At 45.8% G+C, this 16,883-nt stretch overlaps 1 protein-coding gene across 3 annotated transcripts in view; it reads left to right on the top strand.

Annotated features, from left to right (window-relative positions):
* LOC139552284 (tyrosine-protein kinase ABL1-like) overlaps positions 1–16,800 on the top strand; it is a 58,190-nt gene extending 41,390 nt beyond the window's left edge. For all 3 annotated transcript variants that reach the window (XM_071363860.1, XM_071363861.1, XM_071363862.1), the window contains exons 2-11: positions 1,646–1,810; positions 4,815–5,110; positions 6,751–7,023; positions 7,388–7,472; positions 7,577–7,754; positions 11,238–11,422; positions 12,805–12,957; positions 13,387–13,476; positions 13,714–13,839; positions 14,031–16,800. In XM_071363860.1, coding sequence (XP_071219961.1) covers positions 1,646–1,810; positions 4,815–5,110; positions 6,751–7,023; positions 7,388–7,472; positions 7,577–7,754; positions 11,238–11,422; positions 12,805–12,957; positions 13,387–13,476; positions 13,714–13,839; positions 14,031–15,646 — 3,167 coding nt within the window. In that variant the 3' untranslated portion in view covers positions 15,647–16,800. The remainder of the gene's footprint in view (positions 1–1,645; positions 1,811–4,814; positions 5,111–6,750; positions 7,024–7,387; positions 7,473–7,576; positions 7,755–11,237; positions 11,423–12,804; positions 12,958–13,386; positions 13,477–13,713; positions 13,840–14,030) is intronic.
* The last annotated feature ends 83 nt before the right edge of the window (positions 16,801–16,883 follow it).

Below are 16,883 nucleotides of genomic sequence, written 5' to 3'. Positions count from 1 at the left end.
GTTATACTCACAGACATCATTCAAACAGTTTTAGAAACTTCAGAGTGTTTTCTATCCAAATCTACTAATTATATGCATATTCTAGCTTTTATGGCCGAGTAGCAGGCAGTTTAATTTGGGCATGCTTTTCATCCAAAATTCCCAATGCTGCCCCCTACCCTAGTAAAGTTAACAACCGAATACTTCTCACCTACACAAAAGGTGTTGGTTTGACATAAGATACAAATGTGATGGCATCGGAGGAGATGGCTGTCTTTTTACGATCCCCTAACCAATTGTGCTATTGTGTGTTTTCGCGTAATTTGTAACTTATTTTGTACATAATGTTTCTGCCACCGTCTCTTATGACCGAAAAGAGCTTCTGGTTATCAGGACAGCGATTACTCACCTTGTACTGGACGAAGATTCTTTCTTTAACGAGTCGGACGCGAAGGATTTACTCCAGACACCCGACAAGGCCCAAATCCCCGCCATTCGCAGGTGAAAGAGACAGAGATATTGGGGATGTAGGTCTGGTTGCCTTTTTGAGGATCCGACGGCGAGTGGGTAATCTTCCTTTACCATCGGTCCAATTAGCCAACGTACAATCATTGAATAATAAAATCGATGGTCCTAGTGTCCGAGCTGAGGACGTGTGTTGTGTGAGATGCAAGGTGCTGGATGTGTGCTGACAGCGGAGCTGGCCACAAAATGAAGTCACTGTGTGGGCCAGCCGGGGCTCAGTAAAAATTCCCTCTTCTATCTCTTTCTCTTTCCTTCTCTATATTTCCACCTCCCCTCTCTGCAACTCATTCCAGTTCTGGTGACCTTGACGTAGCATCCAAAGCCCTCTGAGTCCCATTATTTGAGTATGAGCGTAATCTGTGGCTGAAGTGTCGATAATCTCTTACGGTGTTATTCCAGTCCAAATTGGAAGCTTAACGCAGCTCGAATTTCCCCTCTCACTACAAAATTATGATGGGCCAACTCTTATTGGAGAGTCTTGTTATTGAAAGCAAAGTGTTGAAATTGAAAGGAAAGCCTGGAACTCCAGGAAATGAAAAGCACAGGTGGTGGAGAGATGGACTATGTTATTGGACTTTATTAAAGAACTCAGTTAATATTGCTGCCTTTAATACCATAGTCAAATCACAGTAGCTGTGCAGTCCACGACAATGGTGCAACCATGAAACCTTTTTCGGGGAAATGTTCCTTCGATGTGACGTGGGGAGGTTCTCTGGAGTATATATTTTTTTAAATACACAGAACGCATACAGGTGTGAATGTGTTTGTGTCTGTGTGTGTCCATGGAATAGACTGAAGCAGTGACTACCTGTTCTGAAATGCCAGCACAGTGACATTGCTTTTTCTGCTTTCTCTGTTTGTATTAGATGGGTGCAAGTCTGTTTCTGCTCTCTTGCCAACTCCTGATGGATTTGGCATTATGCATGACCAGGTGTGGAATGAAAGCTAAACAGACTGGAACCCAGGCTGTGTTTCTATGACAAGGTGATAGGAAGGCTATTCACCTGATTAGTTGTTGGTTTATTTAACACGGATCTGATCGACTCACTCCAGATCTCTCTCTCTCTCTTTCTCCCAAAGTCCACTTGTTTAATAGATAAAGACATGTTCTAATGTTGGACCTGTCTGTTATGTGTTCCAGAAGCTCTCCAGAGACCAGACTTTGAGCCCCAGGGTCTGACCGAAGCGGCCCGCTGGAACTCCAAAGAAAATCTTTTGGCCGGACCCAGCGAGAATGACCCCAACTTGTTTGTTGCTCTTTACGACTTTGTGGCCAGTGGGGACAACACTCTCAGCATAACTAAAGGTAAGAAAATGTGTGTGTATGTGGGGAGACGAGAGATTCTCTCGGTGGGAGTTGGGATCAATATTTAAAAATTCTTGTCATTTCAGGAATTGAGTTTCACTAGTATGACGTGACGTGAAATAGAACAGCCCCCAGCTCTGCGCCGTGAGTCGGTCTCTGTGAGAACACATTCATTTTCCATCCAGACAGCTGTCAGAAAACCGTTTCTGTGCCCAGAGAGCATCAGGCTTTGTGAAAATACTCCCTCTGGGCATATTGTGGTCAGGGATGTGCCTCAGTCACTGGTCATGGGGTCAATGTGCAATACGGCCCTCAGCAGCAGCAGTTAAACAGGACAGACAGTATGCGTGAGCATGAGTGTTTTTCTTTTCCTTAAACTTGTGACTGTGCTGAGATGGGTACAGAGTCCTCCCAGGGGATGGGGAGGGTTTCGACGGTGACGTATCTGACTGGAAATCCACATATTTGCGTCCCGTTCCCTATCTCTCCCTGTGACGCTCACTTCCTGGCTGTCCGCTCACACACAAGTTCTTTCCAATGGAGCAGCTAGAAAACAATGGTAGCAGTTGCAGGAGAGAGTGTGATGGAGGATGGGATGTAGAGATTCACTTTAAAGGACCAGGAAATACAGATCCAAAAAATGTTATGTAATATATGAAATACGGTATTTTTTATTTAACCTTTATTTAACTACGCAAGTCAGTTAAGAACCAATTGTTATTTTTTTTATTTTTTATTTTTTTTACCACCTTTTCTCCCCAATTTTCGTGGTATCCAATCGCTAGTAATTACTATCTTGTCTCATCGCTACAACTCCCGTACGGGCTCGGGAGAGACGAAGGTCGAAAGCCATGCGTCCTCCGAAGCACAACCCAACCAAGCCGCACTGCTTCTTAACACAGCGCGCCTCCAACCCGGAAGCCAGCCGCACCAATGTGTCGGAGGAAACACCGTGCACCTGGCCCCCTTGGTTAGCGCGCACTGCGCCCGGCCCGCTACAGGAGTCGCTGGAGCGCGATGAGATATCCCTACCGACCAAACCCTCCCTAACCCGAACGACGCTAGGCCAATTGTGCGTCGCCCCACGGACCTCCCGGTCGCAGCCGGCTGCGACAGAGCCTGGGCGCGAACCCAGAGACTCTGGTGGCACAGCTAGCGCTGCGATGCAGTGCCCTAGACCACTGCGCCACCCGGGAGGCCCAAGAACCAATTGTTATTTACAATGGTGGCCTACCAAAAGGCCTCCTGGGGATGGGGGTTGGGATAAAAAAAATATATATATATAATATAGGACAAAACACATCACGACAAGACAACACTACATAAAGAGAGACCTAAGACAGCAACATATCATGGCAGCAACACATGACAACACAGCATGGTAGCAACCAGAGGTGGGACCAAGTCATTGTTTTACAAGTCCCAAGTCAAGACAGGCAAGTCCAAGTCAAGACAGGCAAGGTCAAGTCCTAAACTTTGAGTTTCAAGTCCTGAACACGTCATAATGTGCTCTTCACCAAATGTAATACCATTTCATATTTTTAACAGGAGTAATAGTTAGTATATTACATTTACGCAAATCGTGAATGCTTTTAAAAATATCTATGTATTTATTACTTTCCAAATAAACGTTATTTCCATGGAAATACATGGGTAGCCATGAGAAAGACCCCCCCCCCCCCAATCCCACTATCGAGGATCACTATGGGGCGCAATCGGGCGATGTAGGCTTGTACACAATCGCCCAACCTTAACACACACACACACACACTCTCTGTGTGTGGTTACAGTAGGCTTATGTATGTCAATGGTTTTAGGAACAGCAGCAACATCAGGCAGGATTTAGGCTACCAACTGCCTAGCCAGTTGTAGCTCAATCTTGGGTGCAATGTTTACGTTCCCACACTGACTGACTGTGTGGAGGCTCATTGATTTAACGTTATGTTAGCCTACATGCTACACTAGCAAAGTTGTAAATTATGCCACGCACAGCTTTTTCTCAGCTGGCACAATTTGATTGGTTGCTGTCCGATTCAAACTATAATCCGTTAAATGAAGAGTTGATGCGCTGCACTTTTTTTAATAGCATCATTTTTAATATTTGGGCTTGAGGAGGGTATCAAGCCAGGTCGAGTCAAAAGGCTCAAGTCCAAGTTAAGTCCCGAGTCATTGGTGTCAAAGTTGAGTTGCAAGTCATCATATTTGTGACTCAATTCCACACCTCTGGTAGCAACACAACATGACAACAACATGGTAGCAACACATGGCAGCAGCCCAACATGGTAGCAGCACAAAACATGGTACAGATCTAATTTATGTGGTCATGTCATTTATAATTTTGGGGATAAGCTTACTTCTTATTAAAAGAGTTGGGTTAGATTCATGCCTCCAAATGGAAATGTTCTTCCAAGTTATTCAGTCTCAGATTTAATCTTAAAGTTTAGAAATAAGTATATTAACAGCTATTGACACTAGTATTATTGTAGTTTTATGCTGAGCCACTATGTAAACTTGAGTCTAAAACCGGGGGCAGACTGATGTCAACCCAGCTAACCTCAAGACCAATGGGAAAAAAAAACAGTGTCGCAATCTGAGTAAACATTGTATTAGATACAGTGGATTCCTGACTCAAGGATTGACCAGCCTGGCTCAGTCTCAGAATAGTGAGCAAGTTGCATAGTGTCACCTCAGACTAACACTTTCATGTTTTTCTATGATTCCAATGGAAAAACCGTTAGCACAGTCTCCTCGCAAGCGTAGCCTCAATTGCGTATAATGTAGAACCTTTATACAGAACATAGTCACTATACTAGTAACGTACAGCAAGCAGCCATTCTATAGCAAGTCTCTTTTACATGTGAAGTTTATCCTGTAACCAGTTGAGATATAGGCCTACTTGGCGTGGTGTCTATGTAAACCACCTACCATACTCAGAAAAGGTCTCACTGTAGATTTCTCCTGTAGTTTCCCCTGCTTTCACCCTAATGGCATGTCCCCCGTGCAGGAGAGAAGCTGCGAGTTTTGGGTTACAACCATAATGGGGAGTGGTGCGAGGCGCAGACCAACCACGGCCAGGGCTGGGTGCCCAGTAACTACATCACCCCGGTCAACAGCCTGGAGAAGCACAGCTGGTACCATGGGCCTGTGTCGCGCAACGCAGCAGAGTACCTGCTCAGCTCGGGCATCAACGGCAGCTTCCTGGTCAGGGAGAGCGAGAGCAGCCCCGGGCAGAGGTCTATCTCACTGCGCTACGAGGGACGAGTCTACCACTACAGGATCAACACAGCCTCCGACGGGAAGGTGAAGATGCACAGTACACACACACAAACATCCTACCTCTATTCTATCACATCGCCATCGCACATCTTTATATGAAATGATGCCCCACAGACTATGTCCCCAAGTCCTAAACAGCCACTGGTTTTACCTCTCTCTCTCTGGTTAACAGTAATTATCTCAGGCAGTTGTAAGTGGCCTGACTGTCAGTGGGCTTTAGTGGTGGTCTCCACAGAGCAGCTTATTCTACCCCCTCTGGGAAAGGCTCATTTAGAGAGGACATGGCAGGTCTGGAGCTGATTGGCCTACGTTCCAACACTCTAAAATGGCCTCTCCTCTCCTTCATGACCACTGACCTCAACAGGTACCAGAAAGATGCTGGGGACCAAATCCAGGGAAGATGCAGGGAGTGGGAAAAATAAGTACCCAATAGTGCAGTATCAACCAAGTATATTTTCACCTCGATCATAATTATCATCTTTCATTGTAGAAGCCTATCCTCTCACGTATTGTCTACCTCAATTAGACGGGGGCTTGAAGGAAAGGAGGTCGTATATGACTAGGACACACCCTTCTTGTGTGCTACACCAACCCTTATAAGTGGTCATGAGGAAAGGAGACAGAGAAAGAAGCCTTATATGAACATTAGGATAATCAGTCTGCCAGTTGTCTTCTCCCCTCTCTTGACCGCAGCATCCCAGCATTCCTCACTGAGGTGAGCAAGAGGATCAGCAGCCACCAGATAAGGACAGACCAGCATGTATATATATGCACACACAGACATTCAATCTCCCACCCTCCCTAACCCCTGCAGTTCCACTATCTCCCACTGTGCTTATATTCAGCCGTCTGGAATGTAGACTTTTCCAATATCTGTACCTCACTTTTCCTGTTTTTTGGAACACTCCTCATATCACCCCCACACAACACAAATTGAGTGATTAACAGTATTCTGATCAGCCCAGATTCCTGTGTTAATGAAATGGATCCCCTGCTGGGATGATTGTTCCTGAAAGACAGGCCCTGCTTACGTAAGTGGTCAAGCTGGAGCTTTAGGCTAAATGTGAGAGAGTCTCTTCATTGTTCAAGACCTTCAGATGCTGCTCTCTTCAGGTTTTTCTTTCACTATCTACTCAGTCAGTACCTACATACATTATATCCAATTACATTCTGTTAAACTATAAAAAGTAATCAATTTGTGAAGATGTGCAGACTACTATAAAATGTTTCCAGAGTGGAACAGGCCATGCATAGCACACTGAAAACAGGATCTGGGACTGAGGTCTTATGTAAGACATGGACAATGGAAAAGACTGTCCAGTCAGCCTTGACCAAGATCCCTCACCAGAGATTGTCTCCAGTTGGGAAGTGCTCTCAATGCTTTTTGAGAGTGCTGCTGCTATTCTACATATTATCCAGCCAGTTCAGTAGCTTCATTTTACAGAAAATATATCTATCCTATTTTCAGCATTGTTCATACTTGCTGCCGCATATGATAATAAGATGTTAATTTATCAGACACTTTAATTTACAGTGACCTATGTAACGTCTAAGTAACTTGAGCTGGAATTAAAACCACAACTCCGGTGTTTCTGAATCTTCTTACTGTTATTGGCTAAACAGTCATACAATGTAAACTCAAAACGGCCTATCCCTCTCTCCAGCTATACGTGTCGTCTGAGAGCCGTTTCAACACCCTGGCAGAGCTGGTGCACCACCACTCCACGGTGGCTGACGGCCTCATCACCACGCTGCACTACCCAGCGCCCAAACGCAACAAGCCCACCATCTACGGCGTGTCACCCAACTACGACAAGTGGGAGATGGAGCGTACAGACATCACCATGAAGCACAAGCTGGGAGGAGGGCAGTATGGGGAGGTCTACGAGGGGGTCTGGAAGAAGTACAGCCTCACTGTGGCCGTCAAGACCCTCAAGGTACGCAGGGAGACGGGACGTGTCTCTGGGAGTTGTTTGGAGTTCAGGGAGTGAGATTGGACCATCAGAATGAGTTAATGACAATATTGTCTGTTAGCTGCTGAAATGTTAGTTAGGCAGTTGAAAAATAAGAGTGGCGTTTCAGATGATGGGATCTGAGCCTGGTAACCGTGCTGAGTATACCACGTAGGGCTAGAACAGAGACATCTGCTGAGCAAACACACTTATTGGACAGCTTCTAGAGATAGTTCCATGTTGGAAACATGTCACGATGGCCTGTAGTCTAGATGTAGCTATCCGTTTGAATGTATTTTCTCCTGATGTGTGTGTGGTTGAGCATCTAGTCCTGTTCTCACCCACTCAGGAGGACACCATGGAGGTGGAGGAGTTCCTGAAGGAGGCTGCTGTCATGAAGGAGATCAAACACCCCAACCTGGTACAGCTACTGGGTGAGTTACTGTGGAACAACACTTTTCAGTTGCAGATGTCCTATAAAGCTACTCTGTACTGCCATTGTCAGTGCTGTAACTAATGTTGTCCCTCTCTCTGTCAGGCGTGTGCACGCGGGAGCCCCCGTTCTACATCATCACAGAGTTCATGACCCATGGCAACCTGCTGGACTACCTGAGGGAGTGTAACAGGGAGGAGGTGAACGCTGTGGTGCTGCTCTACATGGCCACGCAGATCTCCTCCGCCATGGAGTACCTGGAGAGGAAGAACTTCATCCACAGGTGAGACATGACATTCTCTCTTCCCATTTCTTACCCTTCTTCACTCATTTTTCCTGCTTCACTCTTTTATAATTTGTCCTCTTCTCACCCAGACAAAGATATTATACAGTGCATTTGGAAAGTATTCAGACTAGAGGTCGACCGATTAATCGGAATGGCCGATTAATTAGGGCCGATTTCAAGTTTTCTTAACAATCGGAAATCGGTATTTTTGGACACCGATTTTGTATTTTTTTTTTGTACGTTTATTTTGATTTTTTTACACCTTTAACTAGGCAAGTCAGTTAAGAACACGTTCTCATTTTCAATGACAACCTAGGAACGGTGGGTTAACTGCCTTGTTCAGGGGCAGAACGACAGATTTTTACCTTGTCAGCTCGGGGATTCAATCTTGCAACCTTACAGTTAACTAGTCCAACGCTCTAAACACCTGCCTCTCATTGCACTCCACGAGGAGCCTGCCTGTTACGCGAATGCAGTAAGAAGCCAAGGTAAGTTGCTAGCTAGCATTAAACTTATCTATAAAAAACAATCAATCATAATCACTAGTTAACTACACATGGTTGATGATATTGCTAGTTTATCTAGCGTGTCCTGCGTTGCATATAATCGATGCGGTGCGCATTCGTGGAAAAAGGACTGTTGTTGCTCCAACGTGTATCTAACCATAAACATCAATGCCTTTCTTAAAATCAATACACAGAAGTATTGATTTTTAAACCTGCATATTTAGCTAAAAGAAATCCAGGTTAGCAGGCAATATTAACCAGGTGAAATTGTGTCACTTCTCTTGCGTTCATTGCACGCAGAGTCAGGGTATATGCGATAATAATAAACGTTTTGTTTTCGAAATGATCGTTTCCGGATTCGACCATATTAATGACCAAAGACTCGTATTTCTGTGTGTTATGTTATAATTAAGTCTATGATTTGATATTTGATAGAGCAGTCTGACTGAGCGGTGGTAGGCAGCAGCAGGCTCGTAAGCGTTCATCCAAACAGCACTTTTGTGCGTTTTGCCAGCAGGTCTTCACTGTGCTTCAAGCATTGCGCTGTTTATGACTTCAAGCCTATCAACTCCCGAGATTAGGCTGGTGTAGCCGATGTGAAATGGCTAGCTAGTTAGCGGGGTGCGCGCTAATAGCGTTTCAAACGTCACTCGCTCTGAGATTTGGAGTAGTTGTTCCCCTTGCTCTGCATGGGTAACGCTGCTTCGAGGGTGGCTGTTGTCAATGTGTTCCTGGTTCGAGCCCAGGTAGGAGAGAGGAGAGGGACGGAAGCTATACTGTTACACTGGCAATACTAAAGTGCCTATAAGAACATCCAATAGTCAAAGGTATATGGAATACAAATGGTATAGAGAGAAATAGTCCTATAAATACTATATTAACTACAACCTAAAACCTCTTACCTTGGAATATTGAAGTCTCATGTTAAAAGGAACCACCAGCTTTCATATGTTCTCATGTTCTGAGCAAAGAACTGAAACGTTCGCTTTTTTACATGGCACATATTGCACTTTTACTTTCTTCTCCAACACTTTGTTTTTGCATTATTTAAACCAAATTGAACATGTTTCATTATTTATTTGAGGCTAAATTGATTTTTATTGGTGTATTATATTAAGTTAAAATAAGTGTTCATTCAGTATTGTTGTAATTGTCATTATTACAAATACATTTTAAAAAATCGGCCGATTAATCGATATCGGCTTTTTTTGTTCCTCCAATAATCGGTATCGGCGTTGAAAAATCATAATCGGTCGACCTCTAATTCAGACCCCTTTCTCCAAATTTTCTTACGTTACAACCTTGTTCTAAAATTGATTATTAATTTATTTATTTTTTACCCCTCATCAATCGACACACAATAACCCATAATGACAAAGCAAAATCTGTTTTTTGTTGCAATTTTTTAATTTTTTACTGATCACATTTACATAAGTATTCAGACCCTTTACTCAGTTCTTTGTTGAAGCACCTTTGGCAGCGATTACAGCCTCGAGTCTTCTTGGGTATGAGACTACAATCTTGACACAACTGTATTTGGGGAGTTTCTTCCATTCTTCTCTGCAGATTCTCTCAAGCGCTGTCAGGTTGGATGGGGAGCTTCGCTGCACGGCTATTTTCAGGTCTCTCCATAGATGTTCGATCAGGTTCAAGTCCGGACTCTGGCTGGGCCACTCAATGACATTCAGAGACTTCTCCCGAAGCCACTCCTGCGTTGTCTTAGCTGTGTGCTTAGGGTCGTTGTTCTGTTGGAAGGTGAACATTCACCCGTCTTGAGGTCCTGAGCGTTCTGGAGCAGGTTTTCATCAAGGATCTCTCTGTACATTGCTCCGTTCATCTTTCCCTCGATCCTGACTAGTCTCCCAGTCCCTATTGCTAAAAAAAAAACATCCCCACAGCATGATGCTGCCAACATGCTTCACCATAGGGATGGTACCAGGTTTCCTTAAGAGGTGATGCTTGTCATTAAGGCCAAAGAGTTGAATCTTGAGGAGTTGCTTCCATCTGGCCACTCTACCATAAAGGCCTGATTGGTGGAGTGCTGCAGATATTGTCCTTCTGGAAGGTTCTGCCATCTCTACAGAGGAACTCTGGAGCTCTGTCAGAGTGACCATCGGGTTCTTGGGCACCTCCCTGACCAAGGCCCTTCTCCCCTGATTGCTCAGGGGCGGCCAGCTCTAGGAAGAGTCTCTTGGTGGGTCCAAACTTCTTCCATTTAAGAAGTATGGGGTCCACTGTGTTCTTGGGGACCTTCAATGCTGAGACATTTTTTTGGTACCATTCCCCAGATCTGTGCCTCGACACAATCCTGTCTCGGAGCTCTACGGACAATTCCTTTGACTTCGTGGCTTGTTTTTTCTCAGACATGCACTGTCCACTGTGGGACCTTTATATATAAATATATAGTGTGTACCTTTCCAAATCATGTCCAACCAATTGAATTTACCTCAGGTGCACTCCAATTAAGTTGTAGAAACATCAAGGATAATCAATGGAAACAGGATGCACCTGAGCTCAATTTCTAGTCTCATAGCAAAGGGTCTGAATACTTAGGTAATTAAGATATATATATTTTATTGTTAATAAATTTGCAAACATTTCTAAAAACCTGTTTTCACTTAGTCTTTATGGGATGTTGTGTGTAGATTGATGCAGATTTTGTATTTATTTAATCCATTTTAGAATAAGGCTGTAACATAACAAAGTGGAAAAAGTCAAGGGGTCTGAATACTTTCCGAATGCACTGTATGTGTGCTATTGCTGTGAGATTGACTTTGCCCCAGCATGTTTTATGATGGCCTAGAAGGCGATATGATTTATGTCCTCCCGTCGATTTTCAAGCTTGTCGAGACTCCCCTGCTTGCTCAAGTGTGCACGCAACGCCAACACTTAAAGACATGGATATTAGAAGAGATTGCCATCCAAAATAAATACATAGTGCTGCCTTTGACGCCATATTCTCTCTTTGCTCCAGGGACCTGGCAGCCCGTAACTGTCTGGTAGGGGAGAACCACCTGGTAAAGGTGGCAGACTTTGGGCTGAGCAGGCTGATGACGGGGGACACGTACACGGCCCACGCTGGGGCCAAGTTCCCCATCAAGTGGACTGCCCCGGAGAGCCTGGCCTACAACAAGTTCTCCATCAAATCTGACGTCTGGGGTGAGTTTGGAGAAGCAACAGTAATTCAAAGACAAATGTATTTCTGATATTTAGAATTACTTATACTGAACAAAAATATAAATGCAACATGTATAGTGAAATAAGATTCCATATATGTTCCATACGCACAAAAAGCTTTTCTCTAAAATGTTGTGCACAAATTTGTTTACATCCTTGTTAGTGAGCATTTCTCCTTTGCCAATATAATCAATCCACCTGACAGGTGTGGCATATCAAGAAGCTGATTAAATAGCATGACCATTACACAGGTGCACCTTGTGCTGCGGACAATAAAATGGAACTAAAAGGTGCAGTTTTGTCACACAACACAATGCCACAGATGTTTTGAGGGAGCGTGCAATTGCCATGCTGACTGCAGGAATGTCCACCCGAGCTGTTGCCAGAGAATTTAATGTTAATTTCTCTTCCATAAGCTGCCTCCATCGGCGTTTTAGAGAATTTGGCAGTACATCCAACGGCCTCACAACCACATGTAACCATGCCAGCCCAGGACCTCCACATTCGACGATTTCACCTGTGGGATCGTATGAGACCAGCCACCCAGACAGCTGATGAAACTGGGTTTGCACAACCAAAGAATTTCTGCACAAACTATCAGAAGCCGTCTCAGGGAAGCTCAACTGCGTGCTCGTTGTCCTCACAAGGGTCTTCACCTGACTGTAGTTCACCGACTTCAGTGGGAAAATGCTCACCTTTGATGGACAGTAGCACGTGTGCTCTTCATGGATGAATTCCGGTTTCAACTGTACCGGGCTGACGACAGACGGCTTGTATGGCATCGTGTGGCTTCGCGGTTCGCTGATGTCAACATTGTGAACAGAGTGGTCCATATGGTGAGGGTAGGCATTAAGCTACAGACAATCAACATAATTGCATTTTATGAATGCAGAGATACCGTGACGAGATCCTAAGGCCCATTCTCATTCATCCTCCGCCATCACATCATGTTTCAGCATGATGATGCAAGGATCTGTACACAGTTCCTGGAAGCTGAAAATGTCCCAGTTCTTCCAAGGCCTGCATTACTCACCAGTCATGTCACCCATTGAGCATGTTTGGGATGCTCTGGATCGACGTGTATGTCAGCGTATTCCCGCAAATATCCAGCAACTTCGCACAGCCATTGAAGAGGAGTGGGACAACAGGCCACAATCAACAGCCCGATCAACTCTAGGCCTAATTTATTTATTTAAATTGACTGATTTCCTTCTATGAACTGTAACTCAGTAAAATCGTGCAAATTGTTGCATGTCGCGTTTTATATTTTTGTTCAGTGTTTATCATTATGATTACAATGTCATGAATAGTCCTGTTTTGGCATGAAAATGTACTTATCTCTGTACTTCATCCCAAACTCCCAGCGTTCGGAGTGTTGCTATGGGAGATCGCCACCTATGGGATGTCTCCGTACCCTGGCATAGACCTCTCCCAGGTGTATGAGCTCCTAGAGAAGGACTACCGCATGGACCGGCCAGAGGGCTGCCCAGAGAAGGTCTACCAGCTCATGAGGGCCTGTGAGTATGCATACACTGAGTGTACAAAACATTAGGAATACCTGCTCTTTCCATATAGACTGACCAGGTGAAAGCTATGATCCCTTATTGATGTCACTTGTTAAATCCACTGCAAAATGGGGTGCAGTGCAACTCAATATTAGGAAGGTGTTCCTAATGTTTTGTTCACTCGGTTTTCATCGGACTATGGCTGATTAGCACAGCCTGGCTTAGCCAGTCAGTACTTCATTTTTTTGTTTGTGTAATGTCTACTGGAATGAAATCATTGACTAGTACCAAATCTAATTTCCTGGGATTTGTCTTGAAGGGATACAGCTTTTGTGAGAATTTATGCAAAAATTTAGCTAAAATGCATATCCTTTTGACTTAATTTAACAATAGCTGTATCCCTTCTAGACATGACCAATTTCCTGTTCTCTCCTCTCCCAGGCTGGAAGTGGAACCCTGTGGAAAGGCCCTCCTTTGCAGAGACCCACCAGGCCTTTGAGACCATGTTTCAGGAATCCAGCATCTCTGACGGTGAGAACACCCGTCTCCTGTCACAATTACACACGTTAATTCAGCTATAAGACAGCAACTACAACTTTAATTTGAGGCATTAGCTGTAGGTTTTGTGCTAGTTGGGAAAAAATCGGACCATTACCATTTTAGTTTAGAAGAGTTAGTTTGTCATATGTTTTCCAGTTGCTGTACATCAGTAAGTAGTAGGTTAATACAGTCTCTGATGCTTGTTTGTGTGTGTGTATCATGTGACAGAGGTGGAGAAGGAGCTGGGGAAGAAAGGGAAGAAGGTGACACTGGGCCCCATCCAACAGGCTCCACAGCTGCCTACCAAGACCAGGACCCTCCGTAGGAATGTGGACAGAGACGGAGACAGCCCTGGTGAGACTCGCCTACCTTTACCTATCCCTCGTCCGAATACACTGCACCCTAAAGTGGATGCAACCCATATTTAAACAGATGCCATTGGGACAATGTTCTACAACATTTTTAATGCTACAGTGTTTTCCCAAAAATGTTCTGTGTTGAGTGTTGCTCAAACTGATGATTTGCATATCTGTGTGTTCACCCAGATGCCGTGGAGCCAGAGGTGGCCGTGTCCCCCATGCTCCCAAGGAAAGAGCGTCCGTTCCTGGACAGCAACCTGAACGAGGATGACCGCCTACTGCCCAAAGACAAGGACAAGTCCCGCAACAGCCTCTTCAACCTCATCAAGAAGAAGAAGAAGACTGCGCCCGCCCCGCCCAAACGCAGCAGCTCTTTCAGGGACATGGACGGACACGCGGAGAGACTGGGGCTAGCGCCCGACCCCCGAGACGACTTCAACAACGTCTCCTCAGCCTTCAGTGTTACTCATACCATCGACCCCAGCAAGTTCCCGAGTGCTAACAACAATGGGGTAGGGGGTATTACCAACGGGGGCCCCACCTACCCAGGCCCCCTGTTCCCCCCACATCATGCCAGGAAGAAAGGTACGCCGGTGGTGCCCAGTGTAGTGGGTAAAACAGCCACCACCCCACCCAATGAGGAGGATATAGTCTCTAACTCCAAGCGTTTCCTGCGCTCCTCCTCGGCCTCTAGCATGCCCCCGGGCTCGGAGCGCACTGAGTGGAAGTCAGTCACGCTGCCACGCGACCTGCACAAAGGCCACTTTGACTCGGGCACCTTTAGGAGCAAGCCCGCCCTGCCACGCAAGAGGGCCAATGAGAAGCCAGAGATCAGCGCCCCTCGCATGGGCACCCTGACCCCCCCGCCCCGCCTGCCCAAGAAGACAGAGGACATGTCAGACGAGGTGTTTAAGGACACTGAGCCCAGCCTCCTGACGCCCAAGCTTGGCAGAAGGCTTCTAGGGTTGGGGGTGGACAGCTCCAAGACCAGCGCCCTGCAGGCTGAGCTGCTCAAGCCCAACGTGTTCCCTGCTTTGGGGGCAGCCGGGGATGAGTGCAGGGCCCGCCGCCACAAACCCAACCTGGACTCCTCCGGCCCCAGGGAGAGAGGCAAGTTCCAGAAGACCAAACCTGCTCCCCCTCCACCCCCCAGTGCCAAGATCTCCCGCAGCCCCACCCACGAGCTCCCCTCATCCACAGATGCCAAAGCCAAGGCCTCAGACCCCCACTACCCATCTAGCTTCAGTGACCAAGTCCGCTCTCCTCTGGAGGCCCACAAGAAACTCAACCTCAACACCTCCTCCAAACCACAGCCATTAAAGACCTCCTCCTCTTCAGTGTCTGGCTCTACCTCCAGCCCCCTGGGCTTCTCCTCCCTCAACTCCCCAGGAGACCAGGCCTCTCCCACAGCCTTTATCCCCTTGATGAACACCCGCCGCTCCCTGAGGAAGACTCGTGCACTCCCGGAGCGCCAACCCAACTCGGCCATCACCAGGGAGATGGTCCTGGAGGGCACGGAGCTGCTGCGCACCGCCATCGGACGCAACTCTGAGCAGACAGGCAGCCACAGCGCCGTGCTGGAGGCGGGCAAGAACCTGTCCAAGTACTGCGTAAGCTATGTGGACTCCATCCAGCAGATGAGGAACAAGTTTGCCTTCCGCGAGGCCATCAACAAGCTGGAGAGCAGTCTGCGCGAGCTGCAGATCTGCCCTGCTGCCACCGGGGGCGTCAGCGGAGCGCAGCAGGACTTCAGCAAGCTGCTGTCGTCTGTCAAAGAGATCAGTGACATCGTTCAGAGGTAGCAGAGAGGCCACATTGACTGGGATAAAAAGCTGAACCTAACCTCCCCCTCTCTCACTGCATGTAATGTTCCATGGCCGTGTCTCCTCTACCGTGGTCATGCTGAACTCACGTTGAGGTGGAGGGCAGGACATGTTACAGTGCCACTGGACGGTTTAAGCATGACGCACACGCCAGAGGAAGACTTTATGCAGCTTTACAGGAGGTAGGAGAACACTAAAGACTGGTTACTGTGTTCAGAATCAAAGAAACAATATTCAGAAGTTAGTTTTTCCTTATGTCGAAAGCCTTAACTATGGAGGCATGGGCCCAATTCTGCATCACGTGTCTTTTTCATCAATCATTGTCGATTATTTTTTTGACACTATAGACAAAACGCATGTCACATTCTTTCCTTTACTGTCAGTGGTTTACAATGGGAAGTGCACATCGTCTCTACACCTCCTTTTGGTAGCCACTTCATCTACTGTACCTCTTTCCCCTTAGCTTGCTGCCGATCTCTGATGTGAATGGTAAAGATGTGCGACAGTCAGTTTTGAATGGATGCTAGTAGCAGTATTGCGCCATAGAGGAAAGACCACCTGGGAACATTTTGCATCTGAATAAAGTGCCTTAACACTATCAGTAGAATTACAAGGTAGTTCCCCAAAGCCAAACTAAAAACAGAGCAATATGGCCTTACAAAAATACTGCCTTCAGGCAGTCATATTCCATACTGAACACTATCCAACTAAACTAAATGGATCTGAATGTTTCCATCATGTTCAAGATACGCTACGCCTTCTGGAGTTGGATGGCTTGTAATAAATGGAGGACTCACATCAATTTGTCTTACTACTTAACAAACCAATGAAATTCCACTGTGTAGTCAGGGGGAGACTAAGACATGTTATTTTTCTACTTGTCATTGAAATAATGATTTCAGTGAAATGTACCTTTGCCCGGTCTGACTGCGATATCAACCACAAGCTGCCTTTATTTCAATGTTGACTCCTTGTTTTATTCTTCCCATAAAAATCATGCCGCTACTTTTGTTGGATCCGAGCCGCCTCAAATTTTGTTAGACTAATTTTGCAAATAAATACTCTTTATTTGTTCCTCCTTGTAACCGTGGTGCAATGTAACATTAAAATACAAAGCAATTTGCTACTTGAAACACAATGTTCTGTGTTTTTACTTCACGCACGGTATTGGTGGAAGTGTGATTGTCCATGGACAATGTGACGAATGACGCAAGCA

Source organism: Salvelinus alpinus, chromosome 24, assembly GCF_045679555.1.
Source record: "Salvelinus alpinus chromosome 24, SLU_Salpinus.1, whole genome shotgun sequence".
NCBI classification, from domain to species: domain Eukaryota; kingdom Metazoa; phylum Chordata; class Actinopteri; order Salmoniformes; family Salmonidae; genus Salvelinus; species Salvelinus alpinus.
This window is presented reverse-complemented; position numbering and strand designations above follow the sequence as displayed.